The sequence below is a fragment of the Xiphophorus hellerii genome, chromosome 9 (assembly GCF_003331165.1).
Source record: "Xiphophorus hellerii strain 12219 chromosome 9, Xiphophorus_hellerii-4.1, whole genome shotgun sequence".
In the NCBI taxonomy this organism is placed as follows: domain Eukaryota; kingdom Metazoa; phylum Chordata; class Actinopteri; order Cyprinodontiformes; family Poeciliidae; genus Xiphophorus; species Xiphophorus hellerii.
In genome coordinates this window covers 9801326-9812857 of record NC_045680.1, presented here as the reverse complement: position 1 = coordinate 9812857, position 11532 = coordinate 9801326, and the positions used below count along the sequence as shown (strand labels likewise).

At 36.3% G+C, this 11532-nt stretch overlaps 1 protein-coding gene across 16 annotated transcripts in view; it reads right to left on the bottom strand.

The window, feature by feature from the left end:
• Positions 1–7238: 7238 nt before the first annotated feature.
• Positions 7239–11532, bottom strand: part of ptprsa (protein tyrosine phosphatase receptor type Sa) — a 259420-nt gene continuing 255126 nt past the window's right edge. For all 16 annotated transcript variants that reach the window (XM_032572235.1, XM_032572242.1, XM_032572238.1 and 13 more), the window contains 2 exons: positions 11347–11482; positions 7239–11245 (listed from right to left, as the gene is read on the bottom strand). In XM_032572235.1, the coding sequence (XP_032428126.1) occupies positions 11177–11245; positions 11347–11482 (205 nt within the window). In that variant the 3' untranslated portion in view covers positions 7239–11176. The remainder of the gene's footprint in view (positions 11246–11346; positions 11483–11532) is intronic.

Genomic DNA, 11532 nt, shown 5'->3' with positions numbered 1-11532 from the left:
AGGTATGACAGGAAAGTTCATCAAGAAAAAAAGTCTTGATGGACTTTTTAAAATTATGTTGGGATATGTTTTTAAAACTAAAAGGAAGCAAATAGTTTGTCGTTTTCAATGTGTCTTCTTTCTCAATATATTATTTACTGGGATTAGTGGTGTGAAATTCTAAGACTTTAAGACTTTTCTGCTTCATCATGATTGGCTATGTTACTTTTTCATCCATCTTGTTAAATTTTGTTTTTCAAAATAAAGCATCAACTTACCATCAGATAATGAAATTTAAATGTTCTTTGAGCACTCCAACTTAATTAGACAGTAAGTGACAATATCTGTTTCAATTTAATATCCAGGCACCTGCATTCATAGGTACCAAAGTATAATATAAAATATAGTATAAGACATACTTGTAGTCCAAAAAAGGAGATTTCAAAGTGGATAGCTCACTGATTATGAAATAGAAACACTGTCTGAGGCATGACTAGACCCATTTTTTATGTCACTCTTATTTACATAACCTGGCTTCTCCTAACAAGGCTAGAAGACTTCTAAACATCTAGTCAGCTTTTTGATTAAGGCCAAAATATTTATGTTTGGCTGATGGGGACTTCTTATCTTAGGACTCCTGAATTTTGTCCATAACAAAGACCACAAATTTTGTGGAGCTCTAATATAGACAAGAATAATGATACAACTTTTATGATGATCAAAAAAGTTGCATCATCAGCTTGTTTAACGTGCTTAGTTGTTGATAATAAAAGGTTGAGCACACAATGTTTTTCTTTTGACATTCCAAAAGTTATAAAACTAAGCTCTGTAGAATGGTACATTACTACACAATGTAATGTAGCATAAGTCAGTGTCTTCAGCAGAAGCATAAGAAGACTCCACTAAAGCTGTAATGACTGTCTGGGACGTGCAGACTGAAATCCCTAATTGGTGAATTTAAATTAATGCTGCTGGTCAGCTAAAACATCCGTTTTTTGGACCTCTTATTACCATATTGAGACAGAATGATGAGAAATTGTGTAATGTCCACATTTCAGAGTGTAAGTAATGCTGAATACATGCAGCTCCCTGTAGGGGGGCTGGCCTGAACTGGTTGAACTAGAATTATAACCCATTATCACCATTTTTCAGCCCAAACTCAATTTCTCAGCTTCTAACTCTGCTGGATGTGATATCATTGTGTTCAAATGTACAAGAGTACAAGAAGGCTTTAGTGGTTCCCGTGCAGATGGTTTCATGTATCCTTAATTATTACTGTAAAATTCGCTTGAGAGCACAAAAAGAACAGATAGAATGGTGGGGGTTGATTCACTGCCATAATTCTCACATGTTTCCCATTACGGAAACATTATCTGGATACTACTGGGCATGTTACACTAATGAACACAGTGGTTCCACAGGATATCTGAGACCAAAGTCCGAATGAGTTTTCAGAGGCAGCTATAAAGTTGTTTTTCTCCTAACATGAAAAGCATTTTAAGACTTTTCTGTTGGACTTTCACGGTTGGAAAGCGAGAACCTTTTCTAATCAGAGCCAAGGCATTATATAACAGCCGTTTATACCAGTGACATTCCTTGTCCTTTTATGGGAATTGGTAGTGACAAAAACCTAGGATGAGATTTGTGCTTTCTTCACAGCCACTGTGTCAAACCTACTTTCATCTGTATACACATGCTGTGTTAGAGTAATCTGTGAGCACAATTGTGTGCTGCATTCCCATGTTTTCATTCCCTAAATAATCTAGAAATCAAACTTAAAGGTTTTGATGGATGAATAGATACAAAGTCTAAAACAAAAGAAAAAATAATTGTAACAGAACAAGGTGACGAAGTAATAAACTAAACTAACTAAACATGTTAAAGTACCTTGTAAAAGTATTCATCCCTCTTAAAGTTTTTCACATTCTTTCTCCCCACTACCTCAAATTTAAATGTATTGTAATGGTATATTATTTGAGGCTAACACAAAATAATGAATATTTGTGAGAGAAAAAGTAAAGGATGCAGGTTATTAATTTATTTTGGTGAGCATACTGTATGTACTTACCCCCCTTTACCTTGGTTCACCTAAATAAAAGTTTGTGCTAGATTAACAGCTAATTGGCTCAACAATTGATTACACTAAATTACAAAATTACTAAATAGAGTCCAAAGATGAAATGAATCTCTGTATAAATACATCTGTTTGTGAAGGTCTTAGAGGTTTGGTAGAGAACATTAGTGGACAGACCATATCAATGAATACAATAAACACATCATAGATAAAGTTGTGGAGAAGTTTAAAATAGGGTAAATCAGAAACAAGATCCCAAGCTTTGAACATGTACCACTTAGGTAGGAGAAAAAGTCAACAAGACAACTATTAACTGTGCACTCCACAAAACTGCCCCATAGTGGTATTTATGGGCTTATTGCACAACTATGTGATTGCAAATACTAACACTACACATCTCACCCTAAATATATAATTTCCACAGTAAACCACAGTAACCTTTAAAGTTATGCTAGCTTTAAAGGCTTGTGTTTATTCTGTGTTTTGCCTCAAAAAGAACAGCTGTGCCTGCACACAGAGGCGGCAAAGCAGAAACAGAGAACATAAGACAGATAACAGGATGTAGCAAACCACAAATGCTGAAACTACGTCTTATCAGTTTCCAGGTTCCCCCATGTACTGCTTCCACGTGACAGCAGGTAACTGGCTTCTCTTCAATCCTCATTAAGCTTTTGTAAAATTATATTTCCTTTATCATAGTCAAAATTACATTTATTTTTAGGACCTAGAATGCATACATTGGCACTGATGTAGCATATTGCTATAGATTTTCTTGAAAAGGTATAATTAACATAGTGAACACAAAAGCCTCTGGAGAAGACAAAGCTTTTTAATAATTTCTATATTAATCTTCGAATTACTTGAATGCAAACAACTGCTTAGGCACAATGATGAAATGTGACACCTTTTCCTGCAGATGGCAGCAAAGTCCTTTGGCATTTTTGTTTTTGTTAAGAGCAAAAACAAAAATGCCAAATCTTTGTATTGCAATTTTACTAGCTGAGCTGTTGTATGTTTGAACAGTTTATAAACCATCCATCCTCCCTTCTTTGTCCATCAGCATGTCATCCTGGTTCTTGGTTATGAATAGTGGCATACAGTGACAGTGATTTGACGGATTAATGGAGCAGATCCATCGCTCATGCTTTGAACACAAGTACAAGAGACACAAGGAGTTAGAAGATCTTCTACTCTCTCTGCATTTTATTTATTGGGGCTCCATGGCTGCTCATGTACATCATCCATACTGAGCTGCGCTCTGCGCAGCAAATCAGTAAACATGTAGCACTGCGTCCCGCCTGACACGTTTATGATTCTGGCTGCAGTTCAAATGTCGGTAAATCTTCCCATATAAATGGCAGTCATAAACATCTAATGGGCTGCCATGAATATTTTAGAGCCCTGAATATCATACCAAAATGACCTCTGGATAGCTACACCCTTAACAAGACGCATTCCTCAGATGGACAACCTCCCCAGTCGGTGCAACACAAGGCGCCTTTTCTGGTTCTCTGGCTTTTTTTTTCTTCTTTCATAGCGTGATTGGATTGATTTGTCATTTGCAAAAGGAAAGAGCTTGGCCACGGGGCTGTGGATAATCCAATTTATCGCTTTGCCATTTATTACAAATTTCTGTGGCTTTTGGGTCCACTGTCACATCGATTCGTTGATTGCTTGCTTAGCTGGGTCCTAATGAGCTGCTGTCTGAATCACTGCATAATCGCTGCCCTAATTCACTTCCTCGCCTACCCTCACACTCGGTCTGTTGGCTTGCCACTGTTACAACAGAAAGGACTCGAATATCTCTCAGAACAGACAATTAGGAACATCTTTCTTGAAATAAGAGGTGCCATTGTGTGTATATTACCCTTTGAAAAATGACAACACTTTTCTACTTTGCCGAATGTTTTCACAGCTTGCAGTGAGAGTTTATAATCTGGGTTTAACATGTATATTTTCATCTAATCTATATGTAAGCAACATCAGAATGAATATTCATAAAATACCAATTTTGAGGATACATATTCAGTTAAGGTTATATAATTTAAACTGAATTTTTTGATGTACAGTTTCACATTTTGTCACTAGATGAAAGGATTGATGGCACAAGGGGATATAAAGTGGGTCACACATTTTCTCTCAGCAGAGACTTTGTTAAACATAGTCTATAAATATCTTTCTAATTTTATTTCTCAAGGTCAATATTTACTAACCTAAAAATGTCGAAAGGATTCAGTTTGCTCAAGTTTATATATTTTAATGTACACTACAAAGAAGTGAGAGAAGAATAAGCAATTTTAAGTTACTTCAGGATGACAGAATTACACCAGAGAGGCATTACTGTATGACCTAACAGGTGAGGTAATACTTTTCATCATTGCATCGACTATTAGTTGGGGCACATTTGGCAGAAAGTGAACATTTTGTCCCCTGAGTTAATGTGATAGTAGAAGAAAAAATGGGCAAGAATGAGGATATGAGTGAACTTGACAAGGGCCACACAGGTATGGCTGCACAACTGGGTCAGAGAATCTCTGATCTGCAAGGGTCACGGGTATTTATCAGTCATGGAAAGAAGGAACAGAGGGAAATCCACAATAGGGATATGAGACCAAGCTTCAAAGACAACCAATGTGGTCAAAGCAGAAAAGCAACAGAAGCTCTACTCTTAGAGTACCTTGTACATGTTTGTATGTAAGCTGTGGATAGCTTGTTGCCTTTGGTTTCCCATAACAACCTCCTCTGGTCTACCAACCAGGCAGGGACATTTCATTGACATAATTCTACATTCTGAAAGTCTGCTGACCTGATGGCTCAACAATTTTTCAGGGACATATTTAAAAATGAAGAGGTAGTAGTTCTTATTCACAAAGGATACATATTTTTGTCATTACAATATATATATTTTAAAGGCACAATAACCACTTTAATTTTTAGTTTGAAGCATAATATACACTGCTCAAAAAAATAAAGGGAACACTTAAACAGGTGTTTAACACTTAAAGTGTTCCCTTTATTTTTTTGAGCAGTATATTATATTTGCCAATACTTTTGATTAATGTCATAATAATAGATTAATATATTTTCACTTTAAGATATTTTACCATTACAACCATTTTAATCTATATTTTTAAAGTTACCATGATATTTTGCTTAATAATATTTGATACTTGGAGTCTTAAACTCCCTGCCAAACTTTTAATTTAGTTTTCTGTGGTAGTTATAAAAAGTACTCCTTTCTTATATACAAATCACACGATATTAGAAATCTAGTAGTTTAGAACAATTGTGAAATGCAAAACTTTTGGTCTCAACTCAATCAAACCTAATATTTTTTACTTTAAGGTTAGCAGTTATTTGAAGACCTTCTCCTGAGGACAGACGAGAGAGCAAATACCACTAGGTGAGGGGTTTACCTCTGCACCAATATCAGATTGGCTGGTTGGCATTTATCAAGCTTCAAGAGGGGCTTAAGGACACACCAGGATGTTTGTGAAGAGGCTGGTGGATAAATATAGGCGGGAGCTAATCAAGTCATCTATCAACAAAAGGATGCACCATCTGTTTGCTTCATCACTTCTCCTGCGGCTCACATATTTATTTATTTTAGGATGCAGGTTCCAGTCTGCTGAGCTACAAAGCAAGTGTTGATGCAATTAGACTAGTAAGGCTTAAGAACAGTAATTTCTACATTAACAGATGGAAAAAGACAAAAAGAATTAATGTAATTATATTTACTTATTCAATTATCTATTCAAATATTTATTTGAACATTTTTGAAAACATCTTGATTATGTTAATACATCTTTTAAAAATAATTCCTAATTCAGAAATTAAACACAGATAAAAATATTACTAGCATGGTTGCCACGCAGAATCCAAAGATTTGCGTGAGAATAAATATTGAGTTGCCAAGGCATCAGGCTGCATACTGTGATTGTTAGACATGAAAGCAAAGCTCAATAGAAGCTTCACACAGAAGTACTGACGTATTTTTCCAAACCAGAGATGAAAACAAAACAACTCTATTGGCACTAACAAAGTTATAGAGTACAAGTGAAATATGAAAATATAAGACAGCTGAAAGCTATTAATGTTCAAGCTAGAATTAGCCATTTAGCATATTGTAGGAAATTGAAAATTAGCAGATTAGAATTACCATTGGCTACTGTTTTAAAAGAAAAGTAATTGAAAAGAAAGTCCTAATTGGTTCATGAATGACTATCAGTAGAATCTTTGATAAGTGTACATATTGATCTTGCTGTATTATATTATTTTAACAATGTTGAATAACCGTCACCGTGATGAAAGTTCCTTTGACTTTGAATGATATGTTGCAGGTATTTGCAGGCTAGGTTATCAACTATATTGCTTAAGCCAGATCATCCTGATAGAACATATTTTTCAGAAGACTTCTCAAACTTTCATCCCTTTCAGGCAGAAAAACTGCCATTGTTCGTGCTGGGTTGACTCAGCAGTAATCCTTTAAAGACCACCCTTGTCTAGAGTGTGCTCCATGCCTTGCTCCATGGCACGTGAGGGACGATCCACAACCTGCGACTCCACACAGGATTGATTGGTGATAGAGGTGGGGGGGATGAGCTGACAATTTGATGCCAAAAACACAGTTTAAAGAAAATGGGTCAAGAAACAAGAGACTTGACAAGTCATGAAAACATGAGTGAAACATCCTGCTGAATGAGGAAACAATGAATATGTGACCCTATAACATGGCAGACAGTACTGTAAACCCTTCAAGACAGAAATTTACACATACAATGACATAGCATGAGTGTATGAACAATATCAACATGTGTGCCAAGAGAGCAACTGTGACTGTAGCCTAACGGTGAATATCTTAAACGCTTTCATATGTTTTTACATGACTCTTTAACTTGTTACTATTGAAATCAGATTTATAAAGGCACTATAAAAGAGACATTAACGCTTCTCTGTCTTATACTGAATGAAAATAAACATTTACTGTTATAGGTCAGTTTCCGTTAGGAAAATTACTTCTATTTGCTGAATACCAGAATAATAAGATTTTTATTTTAATCTTGTATTTATTTTTAAGAATACTCCATGTGCCTCCTTTTAACTGCTCCCCAGGGGATAAATAAAGTCTTTTGAATACAATATCAGGATAAATGTTTTGGAAGACAGAAAAAAAAACATGTAAAACGGTTTTCAGACAACATTTCTTTAATACAAAGTCAACATATCTACATACACAGTGGCTTTTAACCAATTATTGTTTCAGTTAGAAGTAACAGTTTGAAAGTGGTAGCACTTGGCCCTTGTATAAAGGAAAAATGGTTTGCTGAGTTTCGGTTCTTTTGTCGATATGTACTATATAAGCTTAGTTCTTTTTAATGAGTTTTTTTATGGTCACTGTTACTCCCTAACCTTTCCACAATATTTAGCAACATATTCCAGATAATTTTGTGGTTGTTTTCAAGAGTTAGCATCTTTACTTGAACTCTTTACTTGAAACCAAAAGAATAACACATTGCACAAGCTTTAAGACGCTTCCACCGCTTCAAATTTTGGCGTTGGCCCTTTAACCAGTCTCTATAAATTCTGACAGGTTAGAGTTCATCGTGAAACCTTACGACGTGAATTTGCAGCATGTTTTTGGTAGTTTCAGTCCGTCCTTGGTTGCATCCCACTACTGTGTTTCATCTGAGTTCTGATTTCTTTCTGCATCCCATCATGAACAATGGTTAAACAAAAAACAACATGATTTTATACAAGGCAACAGGGAGAAAAATAATTTTAAATGTTGCAACTGAAGCGTGTATGACCTTTTTTTTTTTTCGTTCTCGCTAATCATACATAATGGATTAACACCTTGTGATTGCAGGTAGTTAGACATTTGGCATTCCTGCAGAGATCTGTGAAATACCTCTGAGGAAAGTAGTACTTCCAGGAATCTATGCCCTTGTAGTTTTTTTCTTATGAGGCTCCTTTAGTAAATGTTTTCTATGCTGAAAATGATTAATGATTCTTGTGGTTAGTTGGTAGAGTGAAAGAACATATTGGTCTAATCCAACTCGCGGATCACCGATCCGCATTTGTGTTCCCCTCATTCAGGCAATGGGTGTGGGAACATAGGCTGGCACGTTTCCCAGTTTGACTGCTAGCAGGGGAAATTAAAGGCAGAAAAGAGAGGTAATTAAAGACCAGGGAGCAGAGCTGGAGAAAGAAGGCTTGAGAAAACAGGTTTCACAAACACCAAGAAGCTGGAAATGAGCAGAACTTTGATCTGTGCATTAGTGTTCCCCACTAAAAGTATGAGATCTTTAGGGTCAAATGATACATATATTCTATATATATTTGTTTATTTACACATATACTCTAGATCATAGTGGATGTCTAATAAAATCAATGGTAACATTATGTCTGAAAATATAAGTAAAAAAAAGAGAACTTTAAGAGGATTTTTCTTCAGATTGTGAGGGTTACGGTCTGTACAGAATCATACAAGGTACAGTACATCATTGGCCTGATATAGACATTAAAAATGCTGAGTGATGAAACCCCGACAGTTGTAGAACAGATTACAAGAATCAACCAAACATAACAGTTTAGTGATGATGAAGGACAATGTTTCAAAATAGTGCCCCTATGGGTACAAGTTAATTCCAATGGACAAAAGCAAAAAACAAGATCAGACACAAAGATGGCATCCCCTCAGGTTTCTTGAAGAGACATTCAGGGTCTCCAGAATTACACAATAATAATAATAACAATAATAATAAAAAACAAACATATTTTCAAAGACTAAAGATAACAGGTATAAAACAAATTGAATGAAAAGAAAATGTTATTTCACACTAATTGTTTGGATATATCTTCTGATTCTGCATTTAAATATATATGCATGCGTAAGTAGGCATTTATCAATCTCTCTATATAGATATAGCCTTATATCTATATATAGAAATACATGTACCCCTACACTGTCATGTTATACTTAGGATTTCTACGGTGAAAAAATAGAATGTCTTTTAACACAATATGAACATATAAGCATTTCTCTTTTTTTCTGCTAATTAAAAAAAAAATGTGACAAACACATCTCTGTTAGAAAAAAAAACTAAACCAGAAGCAGAAAATAAAAGCTAACTATGTCATGTAAAATAAGTCATCATAATACAACATTAATGTTTTCATAGTGTTACAATAACAATAAGGCTTTTTTGGAAATCAGAAAAGATCACACACAGTTCTGTCCATAGCTTTGTGGGGTTTTTTTGTGCACATCTGCCAGAAAGCCCTCACAGAATCCATTTGCTCATGTGTACCAAAGCGCCGTCTTTGACATAAAAACTTGGTGATTTTAGCTTTTATTTTCTCTTTTTTTGCAGTTGAATTGGGGTGTTTGTTTCAAGCTTTTTCTCTGTTTTGCCCTGGGGATGTGCAAGTAACAAGAGAAATTTTGCATCGGGATCCGACGTGGCTACTTGCTCTGGCTGTGTCACCCACTGGGTCATCGTCTATAAAATAGAGGGGGAAAACACCAAAGCGTCTTGTTTTGTTTGTCGACCAGTTACCAACCACACAGACAGTGAAACTTGGGGCCAATTCATCAACAACGTTAATGTACAACTTTGCAATTGCAGGCGGTCTTTGCCGCTCTTGAGTTTCTTGTACAATGATAGAGCTGAATATAGAGGAGGTTGGGGAAAAATGAAAACTGGATAAAAAAGCAGCGGTGGACAATGACGTTGTGTGGATGCGTTTCTGTCATGCCCACCTGGGCGCAAGGAGTTGGCAGAGCTGGCATTTTTTTTGTTCATCAGTTTTCTCTTTATCCAAAAAGTCACACGCTCAGCATACACAAGATAAGCAGCATGTTTGGTTTTTAACAGAAGAGAGAACTAAAAGAGAGAAAAGAAAAATAGATTTTTGTCCTCAAAAGACAAAAAAGTTCCAAACAATGATGATGACTGTTGGTCACTGTACACAAAGAAAGGCCCAAATTTGGCAGCGTTTCTTTGTTTGGTTCTTCCAAAGCTTTTTCTCCTCACTGGACTGAAGGTGGATGTTTTCTGCATCAGCCCCTTGGCGCCATGGTTCAAGAGAGAGACGAGATTGTTAAAAAACATGGGACAAGGTTACTGTTTGCATCATCCACATGAGAGGCAAAGCCAAAAATTCTTACAACTGACATGGTTTTCCCGTAATCTTTGCCATTTTTTCTGGAGGAAGTTTTTACTGGAAATATCCTGGTGAGATTTTAACTCTACTAGGGTCACCTGGCTTAGGAAGCAGGCTTTACACATTAATACAATGGAACAAATTTACGATATGTGCTGCTGCTTTCTTTTTGACCACCACTGGGAGTGTGCTTTCTTAAAGCTCTTTGTGCTTACAGGCAGTTTGGTGACATTTTCTTAAATTGAAGAGGACGTTTTCTGCACAACTATTCATAATGTAATTGTATGTAGAATTGTGTAGAAACTCAAGGTTTCCTTTTAATGGCCGGTTTTCTTGTTCTGTTTCAGTTGATGACCAAATGACCAAAGTTTGGGAAACCTAGGAATCGCAGCGGTTTGGCCATTTCTCAGAATAAAACTCAAAAACAGTCAATAGAAACACTTAAACCCTTTTTTTTTACATCCAAAACAGGCATATGTCCCAGTCTTGGCTACATCCACCTGCTTCTCTTTGATTTTCACTCCATTTTTCCTTCGATTGCGGTTGTTTGTTGCCGCTGCATCATAAAGATATTTTTTAGAAGAGAAATGTCCACGAATGTTTACAACTTCCTCCACTGAAACACTTGAGGTAAGGTAAGCAGTCCGACACTTTGATTGATACCCATCCCACAGCGTGAGCCACAGCCTCTGGTTGCTTGTTGCTGAAAATTGTCTGAGGTTGAAATCATGGGCAATTTTCCTCTCTGCCTTGAGTCTGAATTGGAATTTCTCTTTTTCTGGTCGTATCGGGTATTATTTTCTAAAAATTTACAGGATCCTGTTTGGTGTTTCTGAACAAGCAGTGGTAAAATGATCAACCGCTGTCATTTCAAATTTGAAACGTTTCTATGGCTCAGGAAACCGTTGAGTTGGGAGAGGAGGGGGCAACAGGATTCTGAGGGGAGGAGATGGCTTTTTACGTTGCATAGTGATCAAAGCTTCCTAAGTACTCCAGAGCTGCGTGATAGCAAAATTGGTATTCGTCCTGTAGAAAAAAAAAAAAAAAAAAAAAGCATCAGTAACTGTTTAGCATTTACACCAAAAAGAAAGTGTTCAACTTTTTGTCGGTCTTGGAAAATTTCTCACCTCAGTCTGGACCATAGCTGGCCTCTGCGTCCGGAGCATCTTCACTGTTTGGAAGATATCTACCACTCCCTCATAACGCATTCTCTCCAGGACGATGCTGAGGGTTATGAAGACTCCAGTTCTTCCCACTCCAGCGCTAGATTTAAGAATCATGCAAGAGAAACAAAAAAGATGAAGAATTGTGCT